This window comes from Pundamilia nyererei, unplaced genomic scaffold (assembly GCF_000239375.1).
Source record: "Pundamilia nyererei isolate P.nyererei 1_Seehausen unplaced genomic scaffold, PunNye1.0 scaffold00530, whole genome shotgun sequence".
NCBI lineage: Eukaryota > Metazoa > Chordata > Actinopteri > Cichliformes > Cichlidae > Pundamilia > Pundamilia nyererei.
In genome coordinates, this window is record NW_005187931.1 from 43,551 (window position 1) to 57,121 (window position 13,571).

A 13,571-nucleotide genomic window follows, 5' to 3' on the forward strand; every position below is an offset into this window, starting at 1 on the left:
TGATTTTATCTGTTTTGATTTTATATACTGTTTTGTTTGTTTGTTTGTTAATTAGTTTGTTTGTTTGCTTGTTTTAATCAATTTTAAATCATGCCTTTTATCTGTTTTTGTTTCTAATGTCTCTGTAAAGCACTTTGAATCACCTTGTTGTTGAATTGTGCTATACAAATAAACTTGCCTTGCCTTAGGCCCCCTCCTCGAAAGAAAGTAATATATCCTAAACAAACCAGAGAAATACAGGCAGAAAAATCCACCTTTAGGCTGGAAATGTAGCAGCAGAAATGTAGCAGCCTGTAATTTCTAAATAGCGTTTCTGTTCCCCGTCTGTGAGCAAAGTGTGATGCAGGGATTGACAAAGACTTGTAGAGTGGATGTGTAACATCTCACATTCAAAAACTGATATCACCTGTGCAAACGGTACACCTGATGATGATCAACAGAAGAGTTTCATCACTGTGTTCATTCAAAATAACTGATTTCACAGTTAATCAGGTGACGACCACTTCGCTTCGTCTCAGACTCTTCTTTACGTGTTAATTACTGTCAGCTGTATGAATTTGTGTAATGTGCTAAAACAAAGCTTTTTTCCCCTCCCAGCAGGGTGACACCTCGTACCTGCTCTGCTGAGCCTTGCGATGACGTTTCCGGCGCCGTTTGTGTGCAGGAGGCTGCGCCCCGTCGGCGGTGATGGTGCCCTCGTAGACGATCTCCACGCTGGGGCTGCGGTCTTGTCTGGACCTCCTGCTGCTGCAGAGAGAGAGCATGGAGTGAGCAACTTCTGGAAACGTCATTAAAACACCTGAACCACAGGAAGCTATTGAGAGGTCTTCCTCATTTGTTGAGCTGAGCACTTCACACCCAAACAGCTGGTGAGATGTTTCAGCTGACAGTTTTAGAGTCAGGAAAGCAACTCTAAAAAAAGAAATCAACAGTAAGAGGAGAAACAACACGCGAACATGAAGCCTTTTCATTGCTGAAAAGAAAATCCCAAACATTAATATTAGACTGAGGTTCATTTAAACTTAAGAAAATACAACAAAACTGTGTCTGTTTCCAGAATAAAGAGGAATACGTTAATGCTGATCTCTCGTGGTAAAGGATTCATTTTTCATGCATCGTCCCCTGAATAAAGAGCTGCAGCTTAGTGATTAACCAAAGATAACCATTTTCAAAACCTAAACACTTGCTTCTTCTGTTTACCTATCAATCAGGTCTAGCTAGCTATGGCTCACGTTTAAGCAGCCATCACATCAAAATGTATAAACAATGTTGCTAGGCACCACTGGCCTGCGGGAACACTTTTACATTAATATTTATGGGTTCAAAATCACATCCCCTGTGGGGAATTCATTTACATGATTTTGAAAATCACAAGAGGTCAAAACGATGAGAACCCACAGGCAACATCCCAGGTAGGAAATGTTTCTTAGTTTCACCGTACAACCAGTGACATCATGTCTGCTTGTGCAAGTAGCGCTTTGTGGTAGCTTCAGTCGGCAAAATAAATGTGTCAAATTACCGAAAAACTTAGTAGCTCAAGTTTTTCACTCACAGCACTGTCCTGTGATTTTAAAACAACCTTTTTGTTAATTTGAAGAAAATCCCCCCACCCACTGTGGATCCATTTAAAAAAAACAAACAAACAAAGAAGTCACTTTTCATTTCTTGAACTATTATTGCTAAATTATTTGGGGGTAGCTATCAGGAGAGGTCTTTATCTTTAGGAAAAGCTGTAAAATGTTTAAAAACACAGACAGAAATACAAAAGTTATTTCCTTGACATTTCCTTCTTTGTCAGGCTGATTCTGGACCCCGAGCCTTATGTTTGCAAAGCTTGGTGTAAATGTTACAGAGCTGTGGTGATGTCACCGTTTGCAGGTCCTTAAACTTAGGCTGCATTACTGGATATAATGCCTGTGTTACAACTGTTGCAGTATAATACTGCTGCTGCTGGCACTTTGTTGGAATTGGACGTCATCACTAACATTGCAGGGTGGAAATAGACAGGTGAAACACGATATTGCATGTTCTGACTGAGAGATTTCTGAAAAAAATGTAAACGTACAGCTCTGCTGTCACTTCCAACATAAATGAAGACAAAAAACTAAACAGCAGTGACGTTTGTAGGGTTACTGAAGTTGGGCTAGCTGGTATATAATTATGTGCTACGTGATTGCTAGCGACACAGCTATGTTAGCATAACAAACGCAGTGAAGCTGGAGGATGAATGCTAACTCCCACTCGGTAAAAGTTAATGTGAGGGTTCCCAATGGTTGGGGACAAATACACTCGTATGGCAGGATGCTGTAAATGGACCAAACTTCAGTCAGGAGAACTACTGAGATAATCCATCCACAATACGAGGTTAGTCATTAATATACTGCAACAACACGGGAATAGAGCAGCTGCCAAAGAATTTAACATTAATGAATCAATCGTACGGAAGCGGAGGAATCAAGAAGAATGAGTTGAGTAAAGTTTGACTTATCTGACTGTTTTGTTTCGCTTCGCTTAATGCGCCCTATGTATGAAAACAGACCCGTTCATCGACAGAGTGCCTTATGGTCCGAAAAATACGGTACAAGTCAAATGAAACCCAAATCACATGTGAGGGTGGTGGGTGAAACCGGCTTATCCTGCAAATCAAAATTTGTCAAAAACAGTCAATAATAGACCACTGATAATTTACACTCTTCTGGAAAGTCTAATAATAATAATAAATCCAGTGGCCTCTTACCTCTCGCCACCGTAGCCACTGCTCGCCCGCCTGTGCCTCTCCCTTCTCCTTCCTCTGTCTCGCTCCTTCCTCTTCCTCCTCTCTTTCCTCTTCTCCTTGCGAATAACGCCACTGCCGCTCGGCCTCCATGTGGGATCCTTGACATTGTTGTCCAGGTGGCGGCTCTTGCATTTCCTTTTCCCGCCGGGTTTTTCTCCGTGATGAGCGCTGTCGCTGGGGGACAGCGTGGGCGTCGGTGGCGTCCGCGGTGGTGGTGGGGGAGGACGTGGTGAGGACGAGGAGAGGGATGGTGAAGAGGCAGAGGAGGTGAGAGGGGACACCTGGGCGCAGGGGTACTCCCAGCTGGAGTCCGGCGGGCTGGGCGACGGCGGGGAGCTGGAGTCAGCGCTGGAGTCAAACGGAGGCGAGGAGCGGTGCCGCATCATGGCGGGATAAATGGAGCGATTTGGGTTGAACAGAGTGCCACTTTTCCTGTGCTGGTTGCTGCTGCGTTCTTGCCTTCTCTTCCTCCTCTTCTCTCTTGCTGCCTCACTGGTGGACTTCCTGTCTCTCCAGCTCCCCATCTCCTGTTGCCGCTCAGTCTCTCCAGGCGTCGCCGGGCTGAGCGTGCACACAGAGCTCCTGCTCCGACCAGAGCTCCCTGACCATGAGCGTGCACGTGAGCGCTGTCCTGCCACCTCGCCAATTTTCTGCCCCTTGTCCTGCTCCTCTCTGTAAGTACCTGATGTGGAGGGAGGGATCGCTGGTAGGTAAGAGAGGGGAGGTGTTGCAGAGGGGGGAGGAGGAGCCTCCTCCTCTTTCTTCTTCTCTACCTCCTCTTCTTCTGTGTCAGAGGAGAGCTGCACCAACTCTGGCGTCCGTTCTGCAATCGGCTTCTTGTACCCAACGATGAGACACTCATCCTCTTCTCCCTGCCTTTCTCCTCCATCCTGATTGGCTGCCTCCGGCAGGGCAGGACTGAACGAAGATGAAGGCTCGGCGGTGGAGTAGGAGGGGCCTGGGGTTTCATCGTCCCAACCCGAAAGGCTAAGGACACTCGCTGTTTGGATGGGGTCATCTTGAGCTCCCACCTCCCTCCCCAGCATCTCCTCGGACCCTCCCCCTGCCCCCCTCTCTTCATCCTCCCCCTCGGAGATGGCAATGACAGAGCTGCCATCGGACGAGCTGCTCATCCCATCCAGTTCCACTGCAGCGTCCGGTGGCTCGTACACCGCCTGCAGGTCGTAGTTTTCCAGGCTGAGCGACGAGCGGGCGAAGCTGATGAGCTCATGCAGGAAGTGCTCAGTGCGTGCCAGCAAGAATGGCCGCAACTCTTCTTCTATGTTGGGTGTATTCTCCAGGCCGTGGCGGGCGAGCCTTGCCATGATGATGCGCTGAACGATGTCAACCAACGAGGTGTGCGAGCCATACAGCACCGTGAGCTCCCTCCGCAGCCAGGGGCGGAGCCTGTTCAAGTGGGCAGGGTTCCGACGGAAGCTATCTGCCGTGATGTCACGCTGTCCCTCGTTGCCGTGTACTTCGGCAACCCCACGGACCCGAATGCCACAGCGATAGAGGCCACGGCGAAAAGCCACCGTCTCTCTCTCCCTAAGTCGACGCACGGTTCCACCTTCACGCTGCAAACGCTGCCTTGCCGCTAAGCGAGTCATCAGTCGCCGTGATGCCCGGTCATTGGGGGCAATGGGTGCCACTGCCCCTCCAAGGCCTGTTAGTCCTTCAAATATCACACCGCGCTCCACCAAATCAGCACCTCCTCTTATCCTCTGTTCCTCCCCATCCTCACTGTCCTCAGCAACGACTGGAGGGTGAGGAAGAGGAGGGAGTGGAAGGGGAGGGGAATCGAGGTACCACTCCCAACTCCCTGCCCTCTCCTCCGCCCTTCTGGCCCCTCTCTCCCTCCGCCGCCTCCTTGTTGTTGTCTCGCCAGCCTCTGACACCCGGTGCCGCCTCAGCATTAGCCTCATTTGATGGCTGCTTCTTGCAGCTGACGCCATCGCTGCCACCATTGCCACAGTAGCGGCCACGCTGCTGCTGGGGGGCGCTGAGCGTAGCGTATATTCCTTGAAGTCATCCTCAGCTTGGTTCCGGTAAAAGATTGAGGCAAAGGGCTGCTTGCAAAGCGGACACTCTGGCTTTTTGTGAGACCACTCCTGGATGCACGGGAAGCAGAAGCGGTGCTTGCAGCGGTCCAGGAATGCCAAGTTGTTGAAACGGTCCAGGCAGATGGGGCACTTGGAGTCAGGCGACGCCTCCTCTGCTGCCATCAGATGGGGGCGTGCTGACGTTGAGGCGGAGGACGCGGGTGGAGACAAGGACGAGGAGGATGTGGCCGCAGTAGAAGATCTGCCAGCGTTTTTCCTCCTGCTGCCACTCTCTCGACTCTTCTGCTCTTCATCTTCCTCCAGCGCAGCACCACGTCCTGCAGCACCTGCGGCTGCATTGTCACGGCGGCGAACGCGCAGCTTCATTCGCGTCGGTGCCATCACCTGAAAACAAACAACGCAGGAAGAAATGTGTCCTTATTCAGCTTTCAGGATTCAGAACTGTTGGTGAAATGACACCTGCTGAGAACAACAACAAAGTCCTGGATTACAAATTAATCAGGTCACATGGCTCCCCAGTGCCTCACTTTGATCTAAAAACACAGGAAAGCTGTGGCACCAACACAGCTAGCAGCTACTGCTTCTTTGTCACTCTTTAAATTTCGCTACCCATTTGACTTTCTGCTTTTATATTTGAATTTTTATTGAAAAATAACTTAACTGTAAATCAAAGCCCCTCTTGTGGTGCTGTTCTTTATAGATTTATACTTCACTGATGCTCCTTGTAGCCACTATGTTAGCGTGCTAACACTGACTAACTGAAGCTCACAGTCAGGATTGAACACTGCGGTAAACACTTTGCACCTGTCAGAGCCTCTGTTTGTTTAAATCATCCGTCTGTTTAACCCTCCATCTGTGGAAACCCTTCACACAGTTGTGTTAATATTAACACTGATTATTATTCTAATTATTCACCCAATTACCGACACGGAAGAACTCCCCTGAGTTTGTTAGCCTGCTAACACAACAGCTAGCTGTTACCTAAGCCTTCCATTTTGTTTAATTCTATAAATTCTATAAAGACCTTTAATTTTGCAAAGATTATTCACGAAAAATCTAATTGTTTAAATTAAATATGTTTTTTTGTTTAAAGATTTTTAAGCTAGGGATGCTCATCGTTGCTTAAAAACCCTACATGCTATCTCTGGCTAACAGAAGCTCCCTGCCTGTTAGCATTTAGCCCACATTTGTTATTTTCTACGGTCATTATAAAAATCTGCGTTTAATTACTTGGCTTTACTCTTTAATTCTTTCTCCATAACAACAATGATGTTTTAAAACATTATCTTGTTTATTTTATTACTTACAACATATTCTAGGAGGACCGATGCCGAGGTTGCTACCAGACCAACATGCTAACCAAAGCTAGCCGGGTTCAAACAAACGGCTTCCCCCAGCCTGTTAGCATGCCTGTTAGCTTCGTACCTGAGCTGAGGAAGCAGCAGGCTCCGCGGGTTGCTCCTCATCCGGATTCTTTCTCCTCCTCCGGGTCGAGCTCCGCGCTTTCAGCGGCATCCGCCGTCACCGAGCTCAACGATGGCCCCGGACACACACTGTATCGATCCGTTTAGAAACCGACTGCTGTGAGAAACACACACATCTGCCTGTCACTGTCATCAGAAGCGACGCTCCTCACAGCTGGAACGAGAAAAACGCCGCGATGGATGATGGGAAATACAATGACAGTCGAGTTTTCTTCGTCTTCTTCTGTGGTCAGCCCCCACAATCAGTTTATCACTGCCACCTAGTCGGGTGGGGTGATGGTACGAGGATTCTGAATGCGATCTGCAGCACAGGGTGTGAGGGACAGCACGGGGGGATATGGGCTCAAATATTTTGCACTTGTAAATAAGGATTTGTATGATGTAGCCATTCTTGTATTTGCTGGTTTGTGTTGTTGTGTTTGCACATTTCTGTTGCTTGTGGGGCTCGCACACAAGAATTTCACTCGCATGTGCTGTGCCAGTGTGCCTGCACATGCGATGTGACAATAAAAGTGATTTGATTTGATTTGTATGTGTGTAAAAATAATTTGTGTGTGTAAAAAAATTTGTGTGTGCTTAAAAAAGATTTGTGTGTGGACTTAGCCAAAAAATACGTGAGATAGTCTGCACTCAAGTTTCAAGTTACAAGTACGAATTGTGACCCTATTTTTCTTCCTTTCATCTGATTGGCCAATGTCATGTCAATCAGAGAACACATGGGTTTGGCTTTTTTACACACACACAAATTCTTTTTACACATACAAATCTTTTTTACACACACACAAATTCTTTTTACATATACAAATCTTTTTTACACACACACACAAATTCTTTTTTACACATACAAATCCTGATTTACAAGTACAAAATATTTATGACCACAATTTGAGCCCATAGGGGATCGCAAGATCGTTTCCTTGATTAGAAAAATTACTTCAGAGCAAGAGAAGAAGACTCTCCGGGGAGTAGGCATATTATCCCACTTGGGTTAGAGAGGATCAAGGCTGAGATTGTGCATGTGTGCAGGAAGGATAGTGGATGTATTGGAAAAAAGAATGTTGATAAGTGCAATCTAGATGACTTGTATACCCCCAGTCTATATTTGAAATCAACTGTAGAACTACTGTAGTGCTGATCTTTAGCCTAAATTTAAGATGTTTAACAACAACTATTCATGAGTTTCAGTCATTTCTTACACAGCCCCTGAATTCTCAGTAAAGTAGTTTGCACACTAACAAGCATTTTCCTGAATCTGATCTCTGTTCATGGGGACAGAGGCCAATATTAGGCTGCAAAAAGAAAGAAAAAGAAGGTCCTTTACATCTCTATCTACCATTGCAGAGTCCACAGGATACCTGGCTCCTCCCTTAAAGACCCTACTCACTACCAACAAACTGTGTTCACACTCCCAGCCTCTTGCTGGAGGTGTAGAAGTGTGTGACTGAAGAACTCTTTCTTCCTGCCATCAGACTCCGAAACACCTGACAGGAGTTTGTAAACTTGTTTTACCTCCATCTATATTCCTCTGTTTGCACACATGCAATTGCACACTCACTGCTGTCTACTGCACGTGCAGCTGAGGTAACATTCTAGATTGATATTTACATAGTATTTGATTTTATTTGTATATATTTATATAAAAATAGCATATATTTTTTTAAAATGTTATATTCCTATTATTTTATAACCTATTATAACCATCCGTTATTCTATTTATCTAATTTATTTGATTTTCTTTATTTGACATCTCCTGCTGATTGATTGAAGGACCTGAAGGGGCAGCAATACGCCTTTTGTTGAGTCTGCCGAAAATCCAAGAAGAAGAAGCAGCGATAGTCGAAGAAGAAGAACTGTAAACAAACTAAACTGAGGCGGCGTTTGTGTTTAGTTTTTAGTTTTTAACAGAAGATGGAGGCACTCAGCAGGCGGGCTCTGGACCGGATTTACTCCGCGGTAAATTTGCTTTATTTATTCTATTGACTTCTCAGTCACCGGGACTAGACGCGGTAACCGTTAGCAACAAGCTACAGCCTGGAAACAGTAAAGCTAGCGAGGAAGACACTAACAAGCTGATATTTAACATCATAAAGACCAAAAAAAAAAGCAAAAATTTTTTCACTCACATCAAAAATAGAACACGTAGAACATTGGAATGCCTGTTTGATTGTGAAAACACAAAATTACCGACATGTAACAAATTGCTTTATCGTGTGCGTTTATTGTGGTTCAGTTTTTGTTTATTACGTACGACAGGAAAACAGTCATAGTCTGAATGTCAGCATCATGTGAGTTTGTCACAGAAAAGTTGTGTGTGATCTTATACACTCATCAGCCTCAACTCATATTAGGTACAACTTGCTGGTTGGACATTATTTTCTTCTTCAGAGCTGCTTTAACTCTTCGTGGCACAGATTCAATTGTCCAAAATGTGTTTAAAAATGCTGCTTAGAGCACGTTTAACCATCTTTCCAAGGTTTGAAGTCCTTCTGAATCAAGTCTCTCTCCGGCCTTCAGGTATTGCTGGCAGTTGTGGTTTTGTCCTGGTCTTATGTGATCTACGCCAGCAGGATCGCCTCCGTTTGGCTGCTGGAACAGAGGACGCGTCGTTGAGGCAAGACTGACCGTGCGTCAGAGTGCAAGCGTACAGGTCTGTGTTCTGGTCATGATGACATGTGGTATCATAAATAAAGTCATCTCCACGGACACCTGCACAGTGTAAAGGGTGTAAACTGTGGTATTGTTCAAAGCACAAAGTGAGCGTCATGCATAAAAGACAAAGCATGTTAGGAAGAGCTCTTTTAGCTGCTGGTACAAATGGGAGAAACAGACCCTGTTTCCCTGCTCATATGAACACCTCACTGCTCTTTTCACATCCCTTTAAACCCAGCCGTCTGGTTGAAGTCACTGGAGCACCACCAGGGGTCAGTATATGAACTGTGATCTGCTGCAGTCAGATTTTTGCTTAACTTTTTAAATTTGCTAATTAAAGTTCCTAACTGAATGACATGACCCTAAATATGAGCCTGGTTGTGGGTTAGATTCTCTAGGTACATAACAAAAGACCCTTTAGTGCTTGTTTATTGCCTCCTTTAGTGGAGTTGAAGCTTGAAGATCAGGCTGGTCATTTATCCCCGCACGATAGGATGTTGTAGGATTTTTTTTTCCTAAAGTCTACAGTCGTTTGTTTAGTTGTGGATGTATTAGTGTGTCTGGAAGGACTTTCTTTGAAGTGAAGTTCTTTGGTTTCAGAAGGTTAAACCTGTTCCTCCTGCTCTGGTCTCAGGCTGATGGACCCCTTTGAGCCCTCGTTCCAGAGGTTCAGACCTGAACATATGGTGACTGTTCAGGTAGGAGAGGACAGAAGCGGCTGAAAGCACCAGAGGTTTCCAGGAGGTCAGATCTGAAAGGAGACGACACAACAACCAAAAACTGGTTTAAAAGTGGGAAAAGACGGCGTAATGAGAGAAACAATGAAGACGAGCTCCGAACTTGAGCGGTTTCTATGGGGACTGCGTTTAGCCCACAACACAGTAAAACCCCACAACACCCACTCTGATACTTTATGTTGTAATTACTGCTGAGTAACTTAGAGTAATTGAAGCTGGATTAATGACTTCTTGGGCAGTCAGACCAGATCTCTCTCTTTAATTGAGACTTTTATACATTGTCCCACATCTGTCTCACATTTTGACTTCTTCTGCACTTTTTCTAAAGTGTGGCTTTTACCCAGTGCATATCAAGGGAAGGCTTTTTTATATGTGTCAAATAAAGATTAGCCTGTTTAATGTTGGGAATGTTACAAATTACCAGAAAGTCATAAGATTTTCACATTTTAGTGATTATGATTGGAACCACCACAAATGAAATGGAGTGTCAGTATTTTGGAATCAAAATAGTGTTTTTGTTGTAGTTGTTTTGATTTTGCACGGAAGCAAGTCTGGTGTGAAGTGACACAGTATGCTGTGCCACAACTGACTAAAAATAGCTAAACTCTGGTGTACTTTTTATTGACATAATCTATGGATACATCGCTACTGACACCCACAGACAGTTTCAGTTGGAACAGCAGGAGTATGTAAAGACTATCACATGAGCGCCCTTTAAATCTTATTATATTTACTTAAAAAAAGAATTGGGAAAATTGCATTCACATATATTGGATTACCTCCCAGCATTTTTAACACTTTGTCCCACACTTACACATATCGTTTATTGGGATCTGGTCAGCCAATCAGGAATCTGTATTTTTTTTGTCTTATAATCACAATAAAAATGCTCCAACAACATAAACAGGGTCCAGGGGTCCAATTCAGGAACTCCAATTAGCTGAGGGGAAGCTTAGCCACCTGTGTCATCATCCACCTGTCAGTCAAAGAGGCCACGCCCCAATAATGCAAACTTTAAACCTTAATATAATTTAAACAGATGACTTATAAAAAATTCACCCTCCCTTAGAGTTGTTAAGAAGAGGGGAATTAGCTATAGGGTTCAAAACCTTTATTGTAGCAGGGTGTAAATATGTTTGTTTGTCTTGTAAAGTCAGATGTTTTAACACAGTCACTCTAGTGGACATTAGAGGAACTGCAGGCTTCACATTCACAAAGTTATTTATTCAGTACGTACATGTAATTCTATAACTGGACAACTGAATCACCAAAAAGTTTTCTGCAGTTTTTTTTAATGTTTGTTTTTTAAAATTCAATTTAAACTCCCAAGTGTGAACTTCCCTAAGGTCTAAATGTGTCTTTAACATTGGGAAACCTGATGGTCTGATGCTTTGTTTGTAGTTTAATATTACCTGATCTACCTCTAAATTAATGTAAAAGCAATAAAAAACGAGTATCTGGTCATTTTTCTGTATATTTCAACATTAAAGAGTAGTTTCTTCAGCTCATGTGTGTTGAGATGTTTCATTTTCATGCCACCAGGGTTGAACAGATTTATGTTAAACAGAAACAGGGATAATAATGGAGACGTGTGTCCTCTGATGTATTCAGTAAATAAACCTCAGACACACACAGGAGGTTGATTTGGAAGGAAGAGGTTTGCTCTTTGATGTGTGCCCTCAGATATGTAAATGCTCTTAACAGAATGGGTGAGTGAGGGCAAGTGAGGTAAGGAGAGAATGAGAAGCAGAGAGAGAGAGGGGGTTCTCTTTATGTAAATACTCATTCTGTTATCAAAAACCACTTCAAGCACACACACACCTTCTGTCATCTGTAATTAAAATCCTGCTCATCGTGTCTCCATCTGCTCTCGTGTTTGGGGCCCCGAAACCTTTTCATGGAAAATTAAAAACATTGATGGGAATGTGGGCACGATCCCACCTGCCAGAAAGATCCAGAGCCCTCTGGAAACCACTGGAAATATGTGATAAATGTGAGGGGGGTGCATAAGGGTCTCCTAGGAACTACAAGTGGCGTCTGGAGTCTAAACAGAGTCTTTCTCAGTTAGGTAAAACACTTGTTGACCTACTTATTAATTAACCAAGGCGGTATAGTTCCAAACGTATTTGGACAGAGGCAAATGTTTTGCTTCTTTTTCCTTCTACATCACCAAAAATCTATTTGAAATCAAGAAAAGAAGTACTGAAGTGTTGGTGTGTTCACATGTGTTTGCAGCCCTTCGTGCTTTTTAGTTTTCGTGTTCAGCAGTGAAATACAGCATGTTGAGATCAGTTGGTGTACTCAGCTGCTTTCCAATAGTCTTCACTTTCAGAGTGCTGATTCAGGGGATTTTTGTCCGTCTAACCCAGCCTGTATGATTTGCATCTCAACTGTCTCTTATGAAGTCTTCATGATACATTACTGACATGTCAAGTCTTCTTTTAGCTGGATGTTATAAAAGGCTTTTATTTTATTACAATGGAAAAGATTCTGTGATTGTCCACCACTTTTGTATTCCCTTCTTCTTGGTGCTCTTGCAGCCTGTTGATTTCATCTTTCACCTGTAATGACGCCTCTTTGAACTCCATACAGCATTACTGTGAATGCAAAACTAGCCACCCATTCGATTATGGATTTAAATCAAAGTGTTGAATTTTTAAATTGAACACATAGAATTAAATCCAGTTTATCTCCTTAACCTGTTTGGAATTAATCAGAAATGAAATGACACCTTGTAAGGACATGTTATGTTTTTGAGGTTTGGTTACTGTTTTGATCTTTTCCTGATTTTTGTAGTCAGTTCATGTGCATCTCCAAAAAATCTTTTTTTGAAATACAGCATTTTTACATTTTATATTTTGATATTGATGGCCATTAACGTGCACTGTTTCTATTTAATTAAAAAAATAAATACATGGTTGCACTGAGTCCATTGGATGATGAATACCTGTTAAATTAGCACGATGTCCTCTGAAGTGAGACGTCACTGCTCTGCATGCTGGAAAGAAAAAGCGAGCTGCCTTCTGCAGCTGTGCTTGTATTCAAACCTCTCATGCAGATGAGCCATAAAACACACGTGTGAGGCTGCAGGACTCTGTTTATTCACTCACTATCAGGCACTTTGTATACACTCACAGCATGTAGAAGTAAATCATGAAATATATATTCCTTTTTGATAAGACACACGGGAGTAGGATGTCTTCACAAGTTGTAGGTCAAAATTATTTGAAGCATTTCAGTCAGGTTTCAGGACTAATCACAGTCAAGAAACAGCGTTAGTGAAGGTTACAGAGAGAGAGCATATATCTCCAATATTGGCTTGTCTTTATTGGCTCCCTGTTAAATCCAGAATCAAATTAAAATTCATCTCAGGAGATAGAAGCTAAAAATCTGTAAGTAACACTTTTTAATCAGTTATATCATCAAGTCAGTGAAATATCTGGGATATTGATCTGGTCTGGCAAGTTTCAGCTGCTTTGGTGCACTAGAGGGGCAACAATGAGGCATCCCTCAAAACAGGAATGCTTTTACAGGTGGAGGCCACTGGCAATTTCTCCGTCCTCATTTTTTCTGACTGTTTTTTCACTAGTTTTCTATTTGGGTAGGCTCAGTGTCACTATTGATAGCATGAGTTGATACCTGAACCCTGCAGAGTTTGCACTGGTAGTCCAAGTCCTCCAGGGCAGAACATCAATTTGTCCAACTGACAGAAGGTTTGCTGTCTCCCAGCACAGTCTCAAGAGCATGGAGGAGATTCCAGGAGACAGGCTCTTTCCACACTAGGAGAGCTGGACAGAGCCATAGATTGCCCTAAACCCTTTAGCAGGAAGGGTTTCTTCACCTTTCTATACAGTGGCTTGCA

General features: G+C 43.7%; 1 protein-coding gene and 1 long non-coding RNA gene across 4 annotated transcripts in view; one reads left to right on the forward strand and one right to left on the reverse strand.

The window, feature by feature from the left end:
• Window positions 1-6,598, reverse strand: part of LOC102206669 (E3 ubiquitin-protein ligase Topors-like) — a 17,164-nt gene extending 10,566 nt beyond the window's left edge. The window contains exons 1-3 of one of the 2 annotated variants that reach the window (XM_005754269.2): window positions 6,265-6,598; window positions 2,738-5,223; window positions 616-747 (exon numbers count right to left, since the gene is read on the reverse strand). In XM_005754269.2, coding sequence (XP_005754326.1) covers window positions 616-747; window positions 2,738-5,223; window positions 6,265-6,354 — 2,708 coding nt within the window. In that variant the 5' untranslated portion in view covers window positions 6,355-6,598. The other variant, XM_005754270.2, reaches the window with a different exon arrangement.
• A 1,500-nt stretch (window positions 6,599-8,098) lies between these two features.
• Window positions 8,099-11,185, forward strand: LOC102207135 (uncharacterized). Of its 2 annotated transcripts, none has more exons than XR_312387.1 (3): window positions 8,099-8,276; window positions 8,838-8,970; window positions 9,573-11,185. It is a non-coding gene; the product is annotated as an uncharacterized LOC102207135 (long non-coding RNA). The 2 variants fall into 2 exon arrangements; XR_312386.1 differs by having other exon boundaries at window positions 9,607-11,185.
• Window positions 11,186-13,571: the final 2,386 nt, after the last annotated feature.